The sequence below is a fragment of the Phoca vitulina genome, unplaced genomic scaffold, assembly GCF_004348235.1.
Source record: "Phoca vitulina isolate PV1807 unplaced genomic scaffold, GSC_HSeal_1.0 scaffold31, whole genome shotgun sequence".
In the NCBI taxonomy this organism is placed as follows: domain Eukaryota; kingdom Metazoa; phylum Chordata; class Mammalia; order Carnivora; family Phocidae; genus Phoca; species Phoca vitulina.
The window spans coordinates 23737861-23759479 of record NW_022589734.1 but is presented as its reverse complement, the minus strand read 5'-3'; the positions used below and the strand labels follow the sequence as shown (position 1 = coordinate 23759479).

Genomic DNA, 21619 nt, shown 5'->3' with positions numbered 1-21619 from the left:
GGTTTTTTTTTTTTTTTTTTTTTTTTTTTTTTTTTTTTTTTAAAGATTTTTGTTTATTTATTTGACAGAGAGAGATACACAGCGAGAGAGAGAACACAAGCAGGGGGAGTGGGAGAGGGAGAAGCAGGCTTCCCGCAGAGCGGAGCCCGATGCGGGGCTCGATCCCAGGACTCCGGGATCATGACCTGAGCCGAAGGCAGACGCTTAACGACTGAGCCACCCAGGCGCCACCCCTCTGCAGAGGTTTTAAAGGGCACTTTGGATTTTCTTAGAATTGGCATGTCTCGCCAATTCCGATTTGTAGAAACCAGTCAATTGAGCTTTTTTTCTGATGTATTAAAAAAAAATCCAAATCCTCCAGAAAATGATTAGTGAACATTGACTTTTTAAATTGTGCTCTTATTTCAGGGAATCTGTTGAAGTGGCTTCTTACGTTCTAATTGTTAGACTGGTCCTCAGGGGCTCTGAGGGTAGGGGGGGCAGAACGAGCTGGTGGGTTGCTGCCATCTACTGACAGATGGTGGTAACAGCAGGTGCTTTTTTAAGCCTCCCTGGACCTTGTCTATCATCTTAACCCTGGAGTGTCCTTGAGATGGGTGGAAAGCAGATTCATTCATTCCACAGTCTCACAGCTTCATGGGGCTACTCACAGCAGGCAAAATACATTGTGTGATACCATCCTTATCATCTTTCCATGGGTAGAACCATGTTTAAGCTAATATAAAAACAACTAAGAACTCAAAGGTCATAAATGGCAGCTTGAGGAGACTGAGCCACCAAGGGATCTGCTGGTCGAATGGACATCCTGTGTGTGAGGGAATGGAAGAGTCCCAGGGCTGCTCTTGTACCAGCAGTTCAAAAGAATTTCCTCTCTGGCCGCCTCTATTAAAAGTGAGGGACGGTTCTGCTCGAATCTGTTTTAAAATTTATAAATGGTACTTTCTCATTTTTTAAAATATAGGCAAATAGACAAAAAGGTGAAAGTCATAATCACTCCACCAGTGTTAAACTGTGTAAAAATTGTCACGAATACCCAAATAGCCTTTTCTCTGCCTATCTTATTAAAGATATCTAAACATCTGTACAGAATTCTTTCTTTTAATTGAAGTGTGGTTGACACACGATGTTACATTAGTTTCAGGTGTACAACATAGTGATTTGACAAGTTTATATGTCATGCTGTGCTCAGCATGACTGTAGCTCCCATCTGTCCCTATACAACACTATGACATTACCATCGACTGTATTCCCAATGCTGTACTTTGCATGCCCATGACTTATTTACTCCGTAACTGGAAGTCTGACCTCCCCCTCCCCTTCACCCATCTGGCCCATCACCCCGCCCTCCTCCCCTCTGGCAACCATCAGTTTGTTCCCTGTATCTGTGGGTCTGCTTCTGCTTTTTGTCTATTCATTTGTTTTGTTTTTATATTCCACATATACATGAAATCCTATGGTATTTGTCTTTCTCAGCCTGACTTATTTCACACAGCATAATACTCTCTAGCTCCATCCATGTTCTCACAAATGGCAAGATCTCATCCTTTTTTATGGCCGAGTAATATTCCATTGTATATAACCATTTGTACTAAACTCTTAACTGGAATTCTTTATCATAAAATTGTATTGGGTTTTTTTTTTTTCTTTAGAAAATGAGAAAGTACTAAAGATTTTGCCCATTTTTGTTAAATTTGTTTCATTCCTTGATTACAATGAGCCAGGATTACTGATAAGCCTCTGTTGACAAGTTTAGTCCCTACATTTGCTGTGTACGTATGATGTGCGTACCTCCCTCCCCACAATTTTATTCATGCTTGACATACAGTAGGCACTCCGGAAATATTGCTGAGTGAATACAGGCCACTCACTCCACCCAGAAGTGTCCTCTTCCCCAAGCCTTCATTTGCCGGAGGAGATATTCTGTTGTTCAAATGCCACCTTCCTCCATGAAACTATCCTACGTTAAATGAAATAGAGTTTCTTGTTCAATTATATAAGTCACACATTCTTACAAAAATACAAAATATAGGAAAAAACCTCCTTTTACTGTCTCTTTATTGCTTTTCCCATCTCTGATGTGTATCAATTTGCTGTCTTTTCATACAGATAACATCTTTTAGGTGACTGTGTCTGGTTCATGCTCAAGCAATGGTTTATCCCACTCCCCAATATATAATCATTACTACATGTTGTCTTTACAATCACTGCCATCGATTGTCTTTACAAACAGATCTATGAGGTGGACATTGTTACCCCCCTTTAAAGGTGAAGAAACTGGAGTTAGTATCTAGAGGGGGCTCACTGGTAAGATAAAACAGAAATCAACTTCAGCTTTAACTCCTCTTACTGTGTCTTGTCCTTGTCTGTTTCGTCCCTGTGGACTTGAACCACATTTTGTTCTGTTTTCTGGGTACCAGGGAAGTCTCTCTTAATTTGCAGATTGTTACCCCAGTGCACAGATCCTCCCACACGCTGAGTCTCCACAAATATTTACAGAAAGAAAGAAAAAGACTGATGAGACCCAGGGTCCCTGAGATGTCCCACGACAGTGGTGTGACATGATGTGTTCTTCCTGCTACAGCAGGCCTGGGGCTGGAGCTCAGCCTGAGCAGACCCAGCTAGGAATGGCGCCCTCGAAGGGAAGGCCCATCTCCATTTGGGGAGTGTGGGTCGTTGTCATTTGGTTGGTTGGTTTTTGTTCTCTTAATCACTGGCTTTGTGTAGATGATAATCCATTTTAAGCGGTTTTGTAATACAGTAGATGGTGGTATCATTAGGCCGGGTACATAGGAAAAGAAAAACACAGGAATGAGTGAATTGGAGAGAGGCAAGGGTCCATAGAAGCTTCACCCAAACGAGAGGCGCTTATCAGAAATCACAAATCTTGGGACAGAGAGAAAAACAGGAGAGCCGTTTATGTTCATGGGAATATTTTGGGTAAATAAATGAATATATCTTTCTGGCCCTAATTCTCTGATCCTGGAATCTGGGTGGACCCTCAATTGGCCAAAGGTACATAGAGTTCTAGCCGTTGCCCGACAGCCTCCTTTGCCCCAGAAAGCAGCATCTTTGATTAATCCAGTCAGGAATATTCTCTCCGGCCGGGATAGATGGAATTCCCAGCCGTGGCTGCGCCGTCAGGTGCTCCCCCAAAACCATAGCATGAGCTTTCACAGAGGTCTGACGCTTGGGTTTGTAACTGTGCTGGTGTGGGTTTGTGAAGAGGGGGAATCTCTTCTACACCTCATATCCCAGTGGCTTCCTTACAGGTCTGGCTGGTTTTGCTCGCCTCTGTCCGGGAGATCAATATGAAGTAAGTATCCTGTCGGTCTGCGGGTTGGAATCGAGGATTTGAGGGGCAGGAGTCAGGTGGCCATTATTTTGCTTTTAAATTGCCTTTTTTTTTTTCCTTTTACGTTTGTTGATTTTGAAAAAAAAATTAAGCCAATGAGAAAGTTTGGAGATGGAGACCCCCACATACTCTTCATCCAGACACCAATTTTTAACATTATGTCACATTGGCTTTATTATTACTGCTATGATTGTTGTTATTGTGCTGAACCATTTTAGACTAATGCACAGACATTGGGACCTTTCGCCCCTAAATGATTTTCCTAAAAAGAGAAGGACATGCTCTCCTGTCTTCATTGTGCAGTTCTCAACACAGCTAACTTAACATTGGCCCTTTAGCTGCCCTTACTTGTTATATGATCCATACTGATCTTTTCCGTAGTGTTCCAATGTTGTACTTGATAGCAGTCTTTTCTCCTGATGCAAAAGCTAATCCAGGATCATGAGAACTCATAAAGAACACTAGTATCTAGACCTTTCTGTATAAAGATATACTCCATAAAGTAAAAAAGCCTTTTATCTTTTCCCCCTTCAAAAGGGAACTTCCCTTAATTATTTTATCTAACTGTCTCCTCCAAAACACTCTATGATCGTTCTCCTTGGGGAGGGCAGGGGGAGGAGCATCTTCCCGTCTGAGCAAGGAGAGCTGGAGACCCTCTCCCGGGACTATGTCGGATTTCAGAATCCTTGTTCAGCTCTGTCTTCCTCATCCAGGAGGAGGGAGTCTTACTTCTTGCTTCTGGCTGCTAAGTAGATTTTAGCTGATGGTTTCTCCTCCCTGTAAGGGAGCCGGGGAGTAGTTCTCGTAGCCTCACGGGGGAAGGAACTGGTCCCCATGACCGCGGTGACACGGAAGGGCTCGGTGTGATGACCTTTTACTACAGAAGGCCCTCCATGCCCTCTTGGAGGGAAGCTGACCTTACTCCCCCTTGAAAGCCTCTTCCCCACTCCACCCCACCCCCAACCCCGGCCCCAGGAAATTTGGAAGAACCCACCAGAAGGGTGGATGGAGGAGGATGGAGAAGGGGAGGAGAGGCAGCTGCTTTATTTCCCTGCCTTTTTATCTTGGTGTTGGGATGGGGAAGGCCTGGAACCTGAGGTGTGGTTCTTCTCCGCAGATTTTCATGAAGTACGGCCGACAGAGGTGGAAACTGAAAGGCAAGATAGAAACCAATGGCAAGCAGAGCTGGGACGGGGAGGAAGTGGTGTTCCTGCCCCTGATCGTTGGATTCATCTCCATCAAGGTTTAGTATCGTCTCCGCCGCTCCTTGTCTTCCCGCTGCACGGCTGGGTGGCCTGTGGGTGGGGACCTGTGTTCGTGACTGCTTCCTGCTGCCCCCCACCCCCGCCTCGCAGACTCCTCTCTGCACCCCGAGTCCGTGGTGAAGACCACTGCTCTCGCGCACAGGGGGCCGAGAAGAGCACGGGGGGAAGTGTGCCTGGCCTTTCTCCCGTGCTCCCCGTAAGGCTTCCCTCCACCTCTCTCATCAGGTCACAGAACTCAAAGGGCTCGCCACGCACCTCCTGGTCGGCAGCGTGACCTGCGAGACCAAAGAGCTCTTTGCTGCCCGACCTCAGGTGGTGGCCGTTGACATCAACGACCTCGGCACCATCAAACTGAGCCTGGAGATCACCTGGTAGTAAGTGGCCCTTTTCTGTTCCAAAATCCGTGCTGCAGGCTAGGGCTGTTCCGAGGGTGGCGCTTGGACCGTCAGAGTCCCCAGGGAGCTCATCACAGGAGACTCTCGGGTCCAACCGAGACCTGTGTCGGAACCTCTCAGGGCCCGAGGATCTGTCCCCTGGCTCACCAGATGATGCTCGTGCGCTGTTGTCTCCGTAAGTGGAGAACCTGTCTTATCACTGTTCTCTCCTACTTCCTGTTTTAAAATACTTTATCCTGTTGCCTTCCCTCCCTGTCAACCGTTATATATATATATATATATATTTAAAAAGATATAGCTCTTAATCCAGCTAATTTGGAAGGAAAATAACTGTCCAGTAGGAGATACTTCACCCTTGGAAAGATCCCGATTCTCGCTATAGGGTTTTCATCACCTCTCCCACTTCACCTCATATACCGTACGTGGCCCTCGGAGACTTTTCAATATCCTTCACACTCTCCTGCAATGGAACATTTCCAAAGGGCAAGAGGTACCTCTTGTCAGAGCAGTGAACTTAAAGGTGGTTTTCTGGGGGGCCTGGGCGGCTCAGTCGTTAAGCGTCTGCCTTCGGCTTGGGTCATGATCCCAGGGTCCCCTTTCCAATATGGAGGGTGAGCCACAGAAGGAGCAGGGACCCTACTTCTTGTCACTGAAACACTGTCTGTGCCTTTTGCCCGGCCTTCCCTCCTTGTAATTTGTGGTCATTGACCTATCAAATGCAAGATCATTCGTCTCGCTGGATGAACCGGATGGCATGATGATTAGTTGTCATGGTGGACAGACTGTCCTCTCGCAGGCCGCAAGAGTCTCTGTGTCCACGGAAGCGAGTGGGAGTCTACGTTTGTTTTCTTTAGAACAATAGTCTGTTACTTTCTTGTATTGTTAACCCGTCTGTCCCTGCAAAGCTCAAAGACTTTTTACAGACTTCAACATTGTGTGTTGGACAAGCATTAATGTTTACATTTTTAAATATGAACAGAGAAACAGGTTTATCTAGTGTCTAGGTGTATAGATAAGTTGCACTTAAAGCTAGGATGCTAATCTGTGGTCCCTTGGGTGGGTCTGGGCTCCATTTTCTGCTCCACTTTCTTTTATCTTGGTTTATTTTCTGCCAGCCCAATTCCCACTGGTTTGAGTTGACTTTAGTATGATGAGGTGCTTTCTCAGCCTGCAGTCCAGGGGTTGGAGGGGACTTTAACGAACGCGCATTCATGGGACCTGTTGTGTTGCAGCCCATTTGATGTGGAGGACATGACTGCGTCCTCGGGCGCTGGGAACAAGGCGGCAGCCCTCCAGAGGAGAATGTCCATGTACAGCCAGGGTACTCCGGAGACGCCCACTTTGAAGGATCACTCCTTCTTCGTAAGTTCACTGTGATTTCTGGAGGAGACATGTCAAACTCGTGGTGGGCCTTACACCCCGTATGTGAAACCCTTGACGTCCGGTGTTAGGGGTTCTCAGTAATTCCTGACCATGCTGATCCCAAAGCTCCCCCTAATCCAGGAGCGACCAAGAAAAGCATGTTCCAAGAGGCCCTGGGCCGTCTGCACACGGGCAGTAAACTTCCCATCTTCCCTCGGCCCCCTGACCGCTTTGATAACATGCAGACTTTTCTGGAGATTCTCTGAGATCAGCCTCTTAGAGGAACGGATGTAAATAATGGCGTCCTTGTCGTAATCAGAAATGCTTGCTAGAACGCTAACGAAACATGGTAACCGGGGCTTTCCGCTAACTCCGCCATCTTGCTTTGACTTCTGAAGAGGTGGTTGCGGCCTTCAGCAGCCAAGCCGCGGCAGCTGTCTGTCTTGAGTGCCTTGCAGGACACTTTCTTTGCCAAGCTATCCCGCAGCTGCTCTATCAGTGACCTGCCCTCCCTCAGGCTGAGACCCAAGGCCGAGCTAGAGTTTTCCGTGAGTGTGGGTGGCCTGGCCGCGGTGCAGTGCTTGCCTCGGGGGGCTCGGGGCCCGTTTGCTTCATTCAGCGTGTCTCTTCTCTCCTCCGTGTCGCTCACGGGGCGGTGGTCACAGCTGTCCCGTCCCTGGGGCGGGCAGGGTGCTCCTGCATGCGCCCTCGTCACAGCCACCGCTTGACCCTCTCCCCCCTGCGCCCTGCTTTTGTGCCGTGACTTCTCACCGCGGTGGCCAAGATATCCATGGTAACAAGATCGTTGTTTTTGAAAAATACAATTACACTCGCGGTCAAAGAAGGTGTTCGCTCCCAAGTTAGGTGAGTTTATCACGAGGACAGTCTTCACACATGGTTTTAGCCTTCAAAACCTGGGGTTCGAGGGAGTCAGAAGGCTTTGGGCCAGTTTTCCTAGAGCTATTTTTATTTAAAGCGGTTCTTAGCCTGAGTTTACGGGGTAGCGTCTGTTAGTTTTATACTATGTTAGTAAACGGAGCTCCTTCGATGGTGGAGTCAGGAATGCAATAGGTCGGCTACATTCTCTGTGTCACACATGCTGTCACGAGAGAATACACACACATGTACATACAGACGTGAAGAGCCTGCTCTTTGCAGACGTATAAAAGTTACTTTGGGGGAAAAAAAAGAGTAATCTTTGAATGTGCAGAAAGGAAAGGACTAAAAAGTTTTCTAGTTAATGATGATAGTAATCGCACCTAATTCGGTGAATTACAAAGCACAGGTAAGAAGGGCCAGGCTAACCCAGTGGAGTTTCCAAGGCAAGTAGGAAGGTTCTAGGAGGGAAATGTGCGTGAACGCATGGACCAAAAAATGGTTGTATAGTGGAAGCAGTTGTATACGTAACTATTGATATAACGTGTGTACTCATGCTCACATACTGTGAGTTGTGGAGGGAGTTGGTAGCGGTTTTAATGGCATAATTTAAATGAGAGCAAGATTAGAAAAAACTCGATGGCTTCCCGTAGCCTTTTGGATAAAGGCGGATTCCTCAGAGCGGCTGCACCCGTCTGGCCCTCAGTGCAGCTTGCCATGCCTGCCATTGCCCGTTCTTGGTCCCCTTCTCCAGCCCCCTGAACACCCATCACCCTCCAGCTCCACCACCCCCTTCGGGGGCTGCCATCTGTACGCACACACCGTTCCTTCCGGAAGGCACTTCGTCCTCCTCGCCTACACCTCCCCATCCTGCGGGGCTGAGCTCCGGGACCACCTGTTTCCCGGGCAGCAGCCTTCCCCGTGCCGGGATCCTGCCTCATGATGCCATGCCTCAGCTAGAACACACTCCCTCGTACTGTCGTGTGTCTGTTCATGGGCCCGTCCCCTTGGCATACCGTAAGTCCCCTCAACTCAGTCTAACTCCACGCTGTCCACTTACATAGGCGCAAATTGGCTTTAGGAGCACGAGGCCCAAGAGAAATCGGCTTTAGGAGCATGGGGCCTCCCACCACCCCAAGCTGCCAGGCGATGTGCTTTGAAGATGAGATGAGATGGGGCAGGACCACCTGGAGGACCCAAGCCTTCTGGGAGATGCCTAAGGGACCCCCGTTCCTACCATAAGTTCCCCCTTTCTCTCTCCTTGAGGTGGAAGGTGTGGGGTGCAGACAGAGGACAGAGGACACTGAATTAAACAATCACTGGAGCCCTTGGGGCCCCCCCTGCTCCTTGGCAGCTGCTGAGAAGGTTCCAGAATTCCTTCCACCCTCAGCCCCGCCCCCCAGGACTCTGAGCAGCACACTTCGGGGATCATTAACAGAAGAAAACATTCTTTAGAGGCAACCCTGAGCCTGCAAATGTTACTTGAGTGCCCCGGGGACCCATCCTTTTACTCATCCCGTGGTTAAAATGAATCGCCCTCCAACCAGATGAGAATGGAAAGTTTGGGTTGAACTAACTGCACATGTTAGGATCTGGGGGGCCCCAATCCAGCAGTGGGGGGACCAGGAACACTGCTGGGGAGGACGGGGAGCTTTTGTCTTTCTGTCTGCTCCCATTTCACTGCCGGAAACATTTTTGTTTCCTGGGCCTATTCTCAGCACTATTGTGATCATTCCTTGCTGCCCATAGAATTCAAGTAGGCATGAGCTTGGTACTTACCATTTACTTAAAAGATCAAATCCAGAACCCAAGAGAAATCATCCATTTCGAAGGAGCTGATCTCCAATCACTAGAAAACTTTTTCCACGGAGCAGCATTTGGGAAGTGAGAGACCACACAGACCGCAGCACAGGGAGCGATGACTTGGAAATCATTTCAATGCCTGCATAAACAAATGATCTTGATTACCTGGATATTTGTAACCTCTCTCCCTTCTGAGTTCTGCTTCATGAATCACAGCGTACCTGACCCAGCCTGGGTCAGCTTGACAAGAGGACGTGGTGTTTCTAGACGCCCCAAGAGTTCTGGCTTTGCAATCCTGAAAAAGAACCAAAACATCTTTTTCTCCCATTTTATGGAGGCTTTGCAAGTATATTCCTGGCCTTCAGTTATTTGTGGCATGGTTACTAAATTAATAGAACATTTTCAAGGACTTGGGATTTGTGGGTAGAGATTCTTTTAAAATAATTGACGAGAACTGAAGCAGAACAAAGCATCACATCTTTTGAGTGAACTAGCATGAGTGTTGGAAAGTCTTTTAAGACAAATGCCAAAAAAAAAAAAAAATGTGGTAGTGTTATTCATAGCCGTGGCTGCCAAATACTGCGAGATCCTGGATTTTAGGAAACAGGCTCTGTTCCCTCCCCGCCCCCTATCTTTCCTTTTGAAAAATGTCAAACCCAAGAATAGAGTAATGAACTTTGACCTAGCTGCAACGCCAGAAATGGTTTGTAAGGGCTTGTTTTCTTTTGCCACACTTCCAACCACACACACACACACACACGTGTGCGCGCACACATGCACAGAATCAACAACTAACATGTTAATGTTATGAAAGTGCTGGTTGTGTATTTTCATTGCCTGGCATTTTGTCTGGAAATAAATCACACCGAGCACATCACTTATATTTAAAATAATAACGAGATGCCTTTTATCCACAGTCTAATCTACCTGATGACGTCTTTGACCACGGAAAGGCAGCTGAGGAGAAAACGCCCCTGTCTCTCAGCGTCAGCGACCTGCCCAACGGGGACTGTGCCCTCACCCCCCACCCCACCGGCTCTCCGTCCACCACGGGCTCAGCAAATCCAGAAATTACCATCACCCCCTCAGAGCTCAGCCACAGCAACCTGGCCTCCCAGAACGAGGGCACGGAGGACTCCGGCTCAGCATCTTCCAGAAGCTCCTCCAGAGGAGGCCCAGAGCCAGAGCCACAGGTGAAGGAGGACACAGACGGGCCCCGGAGCCCTGAGGCGGGCCGAGCGTCTGCAGGGGCCGGCCCAGCGCACCTGCTCCTGGAGAGGGATGTGGCGGAGGCCCTCCTGCGGGAATCTGATGAGGCCTCCGAGCTCAAGCCCGTGGAGCTGGACACGTTCGAGGGAAACATCACGAAGCAGCTGGTCAAGAGGCTCACTTCGGCCGAGGTGCCGGCGGCCCCGGAGACGCTGCTCTTTGAGGGCTCGGTCAGTGGAGAGTCCGAAGGCTGTAGATCCTTCCTCGATGGAAGCCTGGAGGATGCGTTCAGTGGGCTCTTCCTTGCATTAGAACCACATAAAGAGCAGTACAAAGAGTTTCAGGATCTGAACCAAGAGGTCATGCGTTTGGATGATATCCTAAAAGTAAGTACCATTTTAGGGAAGTCGGATTAGGTTTGGAGAGAGGTGTCTGGAGCCAACATCCTCTTGAAAGTTGTGTATCTTTGTGTTTTATCCTGTTTCATCACAGAACGATAATCGTCATTTGAATGGCACTGAGTTTTAAACACCAGGAGCGCATGTTCATTTTTATTTCCCTGACAGCAGATCAGCTTCACTAAGATGATTAGGAGTTAAATCACCAGCCCTGAGGAATGTCTGAGCTCCTCCAGCCCCAGAGTTAGTCGCTGCAATCCCAAATGGGAAAGGGAGGCATTTTGAGGATCATAATCTCACTGAGATGCTACTGGATAGAGTCCCTTCCTGACCGAAGTCAGGAGTCAGGCAACCCTGATGTGGGAGCCACAGGCCCATCTCCCAACCCGGCCTCCCCCTGCACCCCCCGCCCCGCCTCCCCCTGCACCCCCCTTCTCTGGTCTGGTCCCGACCCATGAGTCGGAACCTGCGATTACTCATGCCCGAATCACCATCTCCTGTGCTCTGGAAGTCAGGGACCCCCAAGGCCAGCAGGGCTATCCTTCTCAACCCTGCTCCTGGTCAGACAGCTCACGGTGGACCGGGTGGGAGGGGAGAGCGAGAGGGATGCTTTCCTCTCAGGCGGGGGGAGGACCTGAGAATGAGGCTATGGTTGTTACACCAGAGTGGGTATGTTGTCACGGGGCATATGGATCAAACTTTTAATAAAACACCGCGCAGGAAGACAGAACCTGAATTTTGTCCCGAATCCCACTGCCACCTCTTGTGTTCTTGGCTTTGCGACTCTGGTGTTGCTCTACAGAAGAGAAATTGGATCCTTTTCCACAAAAGAGCTGTTCTTTGGTGACCTTTCCTATCAAATGGGCTTGAAAATAAGGTGCCGGGGCAAGCTGAGATTCAGCCCACAGAAGGCTGTCTCATCCCCTGGTATGACTGTTCGTAAAACATGGTCTTTTTAGTGGCACATGGAAACACATTTCCAGGGCTTTGCTGACTGTCTTACCCTTCTCAGTGGTGCTCACCTACCTCTGAGGGGGGTTGGTCCCCAGGGCAGATGAGACTTCCTGCCCCAACTCTCCAGGTCCTCCAGTGCTCATGACAGACTAATTCAGCTGCAAGTACACCCTCTGAGAAGCAGGCCAGGGCTCTCTGAATCTGCTTTCTGGAAAACACTTCTCAGAAGCCCCCACTCAGGACTCAGGCATGGAGGCTGCTTGTCTAATTCTCCAGTGAAAACATCTTCTACTCCCTCAACAAACTGTTGTGTGCAGAGTTGACCAGCTTTGCTTAGTGGGCGAACGGTGTGAAATTTAAAGACACAACTGACCTCCACCTACAGCAAACGCCTTAGAGAAAGCGAGTGGGGAGAGCAGCTCCCATTTCTAGGCATCTAGATGGCCGGTAAGTAGCTGGATCCACCAGCGAACACTGAGCAAGCCGTCTGTGAATCTTTTAAACACCTGGTGGTCACAGATTTCTTTCCAGAGTATTATTTCAATCTGCTGTTGTTCCAACACGATCCTGCCTCTAAAATCCTTAAGTGTCCATCCCTTTGTTATGATAGATATTTAAACACATCTATCCTGTGTGAGGTCAAGTTCGGCAGATAGCTAGTTAAGAAAGAAGACCCTAGGACTGGGTTGCGTCTGGACTGGCTCCTTCTCGCTCTCTGTGATTGAAAACAGCATTCGAGTTTAGGTCTGGGGCAAGTGGCTGTGGATCCAGCCGGAATTAAAGCATCTGCTAGACAAAGCTTTCTCTTTTTCCCCCCCTTCACATTCCTAGGATGCTAAGCCTCTTGAGGATCAGAAACTAAATGATGCTGCCTCTGGGACGGAGATCACTGAGGGTGAATGAAACAACTCTGATTTAAGAGACCGAAAGACGGTTTCCCCTGTGCTTTTGTGCCACCTTGAGTCTCAGAGACAGATCCCCACCAGGCACTGCCTGCCTTATGTTACGAAGTGAGCAAGGAGGGCCACCTAACTGGATGGAGGACCTTTGGTTCTTCTGCCTTGCAGGACTGGTCCCGTTCAATGCACCCCAGCGTCCGTCCTCTTGAATACTTGGAAGGACGTGTTTCCATCCCTGTGCCCGTAGCAGCTGACGTTGTTCTGTTTGTCATGCTTCTGTCTGTGTCCGGCAGACCCCAGAGTGGGTGTGCTCACATAATCCCAGGGCCCAGTCAGGGAAGCGGCAGAACTTGTTCCTGCAGAGGTAAAGCCATAGAGGACGCAGGGCTCCTTCCTGCGCCGCCCATGCCCTTCCTTTTCTCCTCGACGCACAGAGCCGATTACATGCCGTGAATGTAAAATTAATACTGAAGTCTACTTACGTAGGGAGTATGAGTTGGGTGAGTGGGAGTCGTTTTCTCTTTTTGGGGTTGGTTTTGTTATTCCTTTAGAACAGGTTCCTTGGGCAGCCAGCTTCTGTCTCAGGACAGTGCAGACATGACCACATAACCTTACAGACTGGTTAGCATTTGGCATTGACCCCATGACTCTTTAGATTTGTCTGCTGGTTGTATTTTCTTTGGGGTTGAGCACTAGGCAGAGGGAGGGCTCGAGCAGTTCTGTTTCCCAGGGCTTTCTGGGCTGTCATATTCCCTCAACTTTTCATTATAAAACTTTCAGGCAGAAGTAGAGAGAATCCTATAACGCCTCCCCATGTGCCCATGCCCCCCACCCCCGGCTTCCACAATGTCAACTCATGGCCAGTCTTGTTTTGTCTGTTCATCTCCCTGCTTCTTTCCCTCCAGATGATTTTGGAACAAACCCCAGATACTGTGTCATTTTATCCATCATTGTACTTTTTTTTTTAATATGAAGATTTTAAATGCATTTTTTTTTAACGCCAAGCTCAATAAAAAAAATAAAAGCTTGAAAAAAACCCAGAAAGTGTCACATCTCAAGTTGAATGTTGTGTGCCGCGTTTTCTGCTTCTGGATATGTTGATCTTCTCCCTGATGCCTTCTGCCTTTGCAGTGCAAGCCAGCCGGAAGCCGCAGCAGGTCTTCCAGTTTAAGTCTTACAGTTGAAAGTGCTTTAGAAAGCTTTGATTTCCTGAACACCTCTGATTTTGACGAGGAGGAGGAGGATGGTGATGAGGTTTGTAATGTTGGTGGAGGCGCGGACTCAGTATTTTCAGACACTGAGACTGAGAAAAATAGGTAAGTGTAAAGTTAGTGTGTGCTTACACCTCTCAGATCTGTACAGTGGTTCTTTGTCACTATCGGTCGGCACCTGGGCACCTCTCCGGGAGGAGAACTCCCCACAGGACTGGCCATTGCCTTTCGGTTCCCCATTATTGTTGAAGACAATTTTTGAATATCATTAACCTCTTTTGTGCAGTTCAAGGAAAAATGAATTGCTTTTCTTCCTCATAAATGAAGGGGACATGTTTGTATGAGTGTGTGTGTGTGTGTGTGCGCCTACATCTTGGAGGGTTCGGGGTCTACAACCTGACCCCTATGTAATTAATTCTAAATTAACTAGATATGCTATGTTTCCGGAGAACTCTTACTGGATGATCCGTTTGTACTTGGTTCTTGTCCGATTTCTAATCTCTTCATTTTGTTATGCTCTGCTTTTTCCACCCCTTTACCTCTTGCCCCCTTTGGCAAAGTAGTTGTAGATCAAGCTCATCAGTGCCCATATCCAAGCCAGGTTCAGCCCCGGCCACCTATTTCTCTTAGAACGAGGGATGCCCGACTGATCACTGAGAACTGATTGCTTTGTTCTCCAGTCTACCAGGTGGAGAATGCGCCTTCTCTGGGGCGGGCAGGGGTGAGGCAGCGGGAAGGGACAATGAAGGTGAAATACCATCACCTTCTCCATCAGGCTTTCTTGGACAGCCAGAACTTGTGTTTGGAGCTAGAGTCTGGGGTCTATTTTGTGACTTCAGCTGAAGCAAAACAAGCACAGTTGAGCATACTCACCTTCATTAACTGTTGGGGTGAGACCCACACATACTTTCCCGAAGGAAAGGGTGGATCTCCACCATCTTTACCTTTGACGTGTTATGCAAACAAGTTTTCAAGTCACAGGGAGCTCCAGCTGTCCCATCTTCACCAACCTCTCTGTGGGTGATGTTCCGGTAACATTTTTGAGGGCTTTCTTGTCCCTAGAGGGCTCATTCTTCCAAAATCAGGAAACGAAAATGTGAGAAACAGAATTTATCCATTGAGCAAGCTGAGGGCATGGCAAACAAAATGTAATGAATGAATGGAAGGTTGACGTTATGCTCCTACATTCTGTGCTGAGATTTTTCTAACCTGATTGAACTTGTGAGATGCTTCTAAACCAAAAATCCGTCTACTCGTTAGCTTAAGCTGTTACATGATATGTCAAAGTCAGACATCGGTCTAAACTCTTACTCTTGTTGCCGTCAGAAGCATCTTCACAACAAAAACGTCGTGGGTTTTGTACATTTTATAGACCGTTGATATTGAATTGTCTAAAATGCTCGATTTTATGTCATCAGCGGGATTAGGGGAAATTGTAGAAATTGTGTGTGTGTTTTAAACATGTGCTGATGGCCGGGACAGAGAGTGCTTTCCCCTTGGAGGCAACTGGGGGTTGGAGTAAAGTGCTCAAGGCCTCTAAGCTCGGGTGCACGATCTTCTTAAATCACGGGCTGGGGGCATGAGCCCAGAAGCCACCAGCTGCCTGGCCCCCTGGCCGTGTAACAGGACACGGTGGTGACTATCTCTGCCAGGCAGCCCTCCCTCGTGTGAAATGAGACTACTCCCTCTTTCCCACACAGATTAATTTTCAGAACAAAATTGGATAATAGAGGCAGCAGATTTATTTGTAAATGTAAGTGCCCATCGTGATACAGCTTGAGACAGCTCCACGGTGAGGCTAAAACCGGGCAGGAGAGGCAGAACCAGGCGCCGCCTGGAAGGATTCAAATGCCCCCTTGTAGCCTTTGTCTGGGGCAGAACATCATGTCTCCTGTTGGCAGCTTTCCTTTTTTTCCTTTTCTTCAAGTAGCAATTGATCTGAGGCCAAGAAAACGCCTTGACATTGCTTCTTAATGGTATTGCTCTTGGGGCCACCACAAATATAGAGGATGGCTTAATCCCAGAAAATTTGGCAAAGCACCCCCATCCACAGAGCAAGAAAGTGTAGCAAGTGCAAAATGAGAGCCTGTCTCAGACTCCTTGGTGTGTCGGCTTCACAAACGGCTCATTGTGCTTGGGCGGCAAACAGAGAACTCTGGAAGCAGTCTGTTTGCGTGATCTTTTAACAAGGCAAATTGGTGGCCAGGCTGAACCAAGAAGTAGCTTTTGAAAGGTATCTCGGTTTTTCAGGGCAGGCTTAGTGGAAGCCTCCTTTTCGGTGGGCACCACGGGGAGGGGGGGCCTTCCCTCATTTTGTTGAGCTGACCTGGGGTTTCCGTGATGAAAGAAACTAACGTCTCGCCCCCCCTCCTGGTCCAGCACTTACAGATCAGTACACCCCGAAGCCAGGGGGCACCTCAGCGAAGCGCTGACGGAAGACACGGGAGTCGGGACTAGTGTGGCCGGAAGCCCCCTGCCGCTGACCACAGGCAACGAGAGCCTGGACATCGCCATTGTCGGGCACCTTCAATACTGTACCCAGCTCGTTCAGGTGGGGGACCCTGTCGGCTTTAGAGCCCAGGTGTGGGTGCACAAGCAGGTGGGCTTCCTTTCTCAGTCATGCCCGAGAAAGGAAAATTCAGGAATAAGACAACAGTCCTCCTTCGAGTTGGGCCAACTCAAACGTTCTCGTGGGCATGGCCATCCTCCCTGGACCCAGGGGTTTTCTATCTTAAAACCTAGCTCTCCACACTTTATTCTTTTTTTCAGATTTTATTTATTTGAGAGAGAGGGAGAGAGAGCACAGCAGGGGGAGCGGCAGAGGGAGAGGGAGAAGCAGGCTTCCCGCTGAGCAGGGAGCCCGACATGGGGCTCGATCCAGGACCCTGGGACCCTGACCTGAGCCAAAGGCAGACGCTTAACCAACTGAGCCACCCAGGTGCCCCCAGCCCTCCACACTTCAAAAGGTCATAGGTTAGCACTTGATCTCAAATCATTTGATAAAAGAGAAATATGACTAAGGAGAAAAAATTGTATTCTGCCATCTGCAAATGAATGGACTTTGAAAGCAGGAGTTACTGAGCGTCTGTTCATGCGCAGTTCCCCTGACTTAGCTTTCTACCACCTGGACAGCTAAAGGCAAAATGCTGCAGGATATGACCTGGGCGTTCCAGATCTTGAATAAATACCTATCGGCAATGAGAACAAATACTTTCATAGGCCATTATCATCACCAGTTAGCTCTCATCCTGGGACACCGCGGGCTTATTTTTCTTTTCATTTCAGGTTGTTTACCGGTTAAGATTTTGCAACAGTGGAGCAAATATTTCGAAATTCTTTTGTTGCAGGAAGTGTTTTAGCTTCTTGAACAAAACGTTTTCCCTGAGCATCTACTTAAATGCGTCCTCCTTGCCTGGTTGCCTGTCTGCTCCAGCCTACTTGCATGTGTGGGGAACAGGATAAGAATGGGAAAGCAAACGTAATGGTCTTCGGGGGGATTGGCCACGCAGGAAGGGTGTCAAAGAAGGAGGAATCATGCTCCTAAGAGCAGGGGACCCCCTGGAAGACAAGAGGCAGGGTAAGGAGGAAGGGGTCGCAGAGAGGCCAGAAGTGGGCTAATGTGCTTCTTCATAATACACTTGTGAGGAGATGTAGAATATGCTTCTCCTCCACGAATAAAGAACCGCAAAGTCACCTCAGACGCTGTGGGAAACTGGTTGGCAATTAGGACTCTTGCACTAAGTTGGTCAACGTCCCAGTTGATCTCTTCTGTTGACTGTCAAATTTGTAAGCCATTTACTGACAATCTGGCAGGAGGTGCAATTTTTTTATTTCAGGCCAAAATGGGCAAGGATTGTGGTTTACTTTATAGCTATTCTCTATTCCCCAACTACTTGAATGAGACAGTTTTCACAGTTCTTTGTCCTTGCTGAGCCTGATTCTGGGCTGAGCCAGCGACCCATTTGCCTTTTAGAGGGAAAGCCATTGTTTTGTGAAACGTAAGAGAATTCTCTTCCATGAAGGAATGGATGTTTTCTCTCAAAGACGAATTGGCAAGCAATATTCAGTGCCATGTTCTTGTCTGTACTCAGGCCATGGTTATAACAAGTCAGCTCTTCTGTGGGGAAGATCAGCACCAGCAAAACAAAAGAGGTAGATATAAAGACGTAGAATGAAGGAGTAAGGAATAGAAACTTAATTTCTAACTCACATCCACTGCTGAATCGGTGAGTTAATGTCTTCATTTGGTATATAATTGCAAAGAGATAAAAATGGGCATTCCATAAGAATCATAATAGCTATAACCATGCCCCAAATCAGTTCATTTCTACTGTATTTACTTACATGAAAGGCATCAGTACATAATTGCTACACTAGACTTCGGAATTTGAAAATCCTATTTGTGTAGTCTAGAGGATTTCATACAGGAAGATGGTACAGGGCGCATCCTGCATCCATGCCTACCACGTGATTGGGACGGGTCTCCGAGGGACAAAGAAAGGTCGAGAATGTTCAGGCAGCAACTGACTTCTGTCCTCATGCCCTTGACTCTTGTGACCTGCACATAGGTGAAATCACTTGCTATTTATGTGGCCTTGGGCACGTTTCTTGATCTCCCTGGCCTCAGTTTCCTCAGCAGTAAAATGGAATATCAAGGGGCACCTGGGTGGCTCCGTCTGACTCTTGGTTTCGGCTCAGGTCGTGATCCCAGAATCATGAGATCAAGCCCTGCTCAGCTCTGAGTCTGCTTGGGATATTCTCTCTCCTCTTCCCTCTGCCCCTCTCCCTGCTCGGGCACTCTCTAGATAGATGATAGATAGATAGATAGATAGATAGATAGATAGATAGATAGATAGATAGATAGATAAGTAAGTAAGTAAATAAATAAATAAAATAAAATCTTTGAAATGGACTATCAATAGTACCCACCTCACAGGGTGACTGTGAGAAATAGCATGAGCTGATACATGGGCTCAGACCAGTGGCTGGTACATAAAAAGCACTCGTTAATTAGAACGAGGTAGTCTTGATTATAATCATGATTATTCTACAACACGTTCTTAATTTTCAGCTTGAAAATAAGGAATGAAATCCACGCTGTGAAAAATTACTACTTGTAAAATAAATGTTTTTTTCTGTTAGCACACAGATAAGCAGCCTAAATATGCCTTCCAAGTCTCAAAGAGGATTTACAGAGTCGCAATACATAAAAGCAAAGGCAACGTTATAATAACCTTGCAGCTCTATTATTGAGAACGTTCCAGAATCTATATGGGCGCGAAAAAAACGTTTAAAGCAACAAAAACATGGGTGTGATTTCATCAGATGTTGTCATTGGCATGGAATGAGGAACATTCTCAAACTGGAACCAAAGCCCCGAATGGGCTGAGTTAGCCTCACCGCCGAGTTAGGACGGAGGAGGTTGGGCCAGGAAACCCCCGTCGACAACAACCTAACTGACTCACTGGTTCTGTTTGTCTCCTCAGCAAATCGTTTTCTCAAGCAAAACCCCATTCGTGGCGAGCAATCTCTTAGAGAAGCTTTCTAGGCAAATCCAGGTGGTGGAGAAACTGTCAGCGGTCAGCCATGAGAACATAGGGAACATGAGTTCCGTCATTGAAGGTAAGCAAGCTGCGCGTCACATCGCCGTCCACGCAGACGGCGGCCACTGGCCCACACTCCTTGGCCACATTCATCCTTGCTGCATCGGGACAGCAGGAGCCCACGCTCGGGCCCCAACGTGGAGGAATGGCTGCACACTGGAAGACACCAGGGTCTTCCAGGTGAGGCCTGGTGAAGCCTCGAACAGAAGTCCCTGTAGGTTCTCCTCGTACATTTGTGCCCCCTCTTCGGCTCCTCCCGGGAGCGGGGGACCTTGGCACGTGGCTGAGAGGCAGGAAAAGGGACCGGACACTCAGGGTGTGAATGACCCGTGTTGTCCCCGCTCCCAGGCGCCTCCTCGTGGTCACAAGCACACACAGGAGAAACGCCGACCCTGTGCGGCCTGGCACGATGCTCTTCATGAGTTCAGCCCGGGAACCCCCTGGGCAGCGTGTCAGACTCCTCGAGCCACCTCCCGCTCCACGTCATCCCCTGCAGAAAAACCGCCTGAGGTGTCCTTCTCTGGGCCTATACGGTGGTGTGCTGTCGAGTTACCAGAGAGGAGACGGTGGGAGCATCTTCCAAGCGTAGAGCTACTGTGTTTTCTCTCACTAAAAGCAAACGGCTTTGCTTTTGCTGCATTTTCTTGGCTGCCCAGGCTAGAGGAGTTCCTTGGCATAATAACGTCTTTGCCCTTTGGAACATCTGCCACGTACAGAGGAATCTTGTAGTTCCGATTCAACACCACAATCTTTAGGGGACGCCCGGCTGGCTGGCCTGGCAGTCGGTGGAGCCCGCGACTCTGGATCTCGGGGTCGTGCGTTCAAGCCCCACATCGGGTGTAGAGCCTACTTAAAAAAAAAAAAAATTAAAAACTATAGTCTTAAGAAAAAAAGAGAGAGAGAGAGAGAGGCCCTGGTGCTGGCCCCGCCCCCAGGCAGGTACATCTCTTCATCTGCTTCATTCAGAACATGCGTCGTATGGGTGGGGGCTGCTCTTCTCTTCCAGCCATCCCAGAATTTCACAAAAAGCTGTCTTTGCTGTCCTTCTGGACCAAGTGCTGCAGCCCAGTGGCCGTCTACCACAGCTCGGCCGACCGAGTGATGAAGCAGCTAGAAGCCGGCTTCGCCAGAACCATCAACAGAGAATACCCAGGACTTGCAGACCCAGGTACGGGCCAGTGGTGGGGAGGAAGGCGTCTCTGCCCTTGACTTGCAGGTGGGCCCCGGCGGGTTCCCGGCCCCCTCCCCCTGGGACAGGCTGACCCTGCAGAGGAAGCCTCGTCTACTCAGTGCCAGTGAAGGAAAGAAAGACCTGAACATGTTCTAATTCAGAGTATCAGCAGTGACTTTTTTTTTTTAAGATTTTATTTATTTATTCATGAGAGACAGAGAGAGAGAGGCAGAGGGAGAAGCAGGCTCCCAAGGAGCAGGGAGCCCGATGCGGGACTCGATCCCAGGACCCCGGGATCATGACCTGAGCCGAAGGCAGACGGTTAACGACTGAGCCACCCAGGCGTCCCTCAGCAGTGACTTCTAAAAGCACTGTGTTTCTGTATGGCCATTTAGGTGACTGTAGACTTTTTTCATTAAAATGTCACCAAAACGAGAGTGTCACGGGGGATAACCACTTGGGAAAAACTGTTTGGCATTTTCTCCTAAAGCTAAATATACCCCTACCCTATGACCCAGCGACTCCGCTCCTAAATATATCAAGGGAGATACATGCTTATACTCACAAAAAAGGACATGCCTTAAAAAATGTTCATAGCAGCTTTCTTCACAAAAGCTGAAAATAAGAAACAACTCAAATGCCCACCAACAAGAAAATGAATGTATTCTGTGTGTATGTATGTGTGTATATAGAATGTGTATATATATATAGTAGTATATATATGTATATATTGTATATATATATAGTAACATTCATACGATAAGGTATTACACAGCAGTTTTTAAAAAGAATAAATTACTGCTACAAGCAACAATTTAAATGAATCTCACAGAATTTTGTTGAGTAAAAGGAGCCAGATACAAAAAGTATATTCTAGATAATTCCATTTACATGATGCTCAAGAACAAGTGAAGCTAATACGTGTTGACAGAAGTCAGATTATTAGTAACCTACGGTGTTCTGGGGGCACAAGCTCACCCTATGGGGTGCCAGCCGTGCTCGGGGCACAAGCTCACCCTATGGGGTGCCGGCCATGCTTGGGGGGGCACAGGCTCACCCTATGGGGCGCCGGCTGTGCTCTGGGGGCACAAGCTCACCCTATGGGGCGCCGGCCGTGCTCT

General features: G+C 48.2%; 1 protein-coding gene across 5 annotated transcripts in view; it reads left to right on the top strand.

Moving 5' to 3' along the window:
* Window positions 1-21619, top strand: part of RIPOR2 (RHO family interacting cell polarization regulator 2) — a 110479-nt gene that overhangs the window by 75283 nt on the left and 13577 nt on the right. For 3 of the 5 annotated variants that reach the window (XM_032424634.1, XM_032424636.1, XM_032424637.1), the window contains exons 9-18: window positions 3270-3313; window positions 4470-4595; window positions 4843-4991; window positions 6245-6374; window positions 6773-6922; window positions 9971-10648; window positions 13645-13829; window positions 16104-16275; window positions 19211-19346; window positions 20334-20495. In XM_032424634.1, coding sequence (XP_032280525.1) covers window positions 3270-3313; window positions 4470-4595; window positions 4843-4991; window positions 6245-6374; window positions 6773-6922; window positions 9971-10648; window positions 13645-13829; window positions 16104-16275; window positions 19211-19346; window positions 20334-20495 — 1932 coding nt within the window. Of the gene's footprint in view, window positions 1-3269; window positions 3314-4469; window positions 4596-4842; window positions 4992-6244; window positions 6375-6772; window positions 6923-9970; window positions 10649-12445; window positions 13478-13644; window positions 13830-16103; window positions 16276-19210; window positions 19347-20333; window positions 20496-21619 lie in introns of those variants that run through there. The other 2 variants (XM_032424635.1, XM_032424638.1) reach the window with 2 other exon arrangements.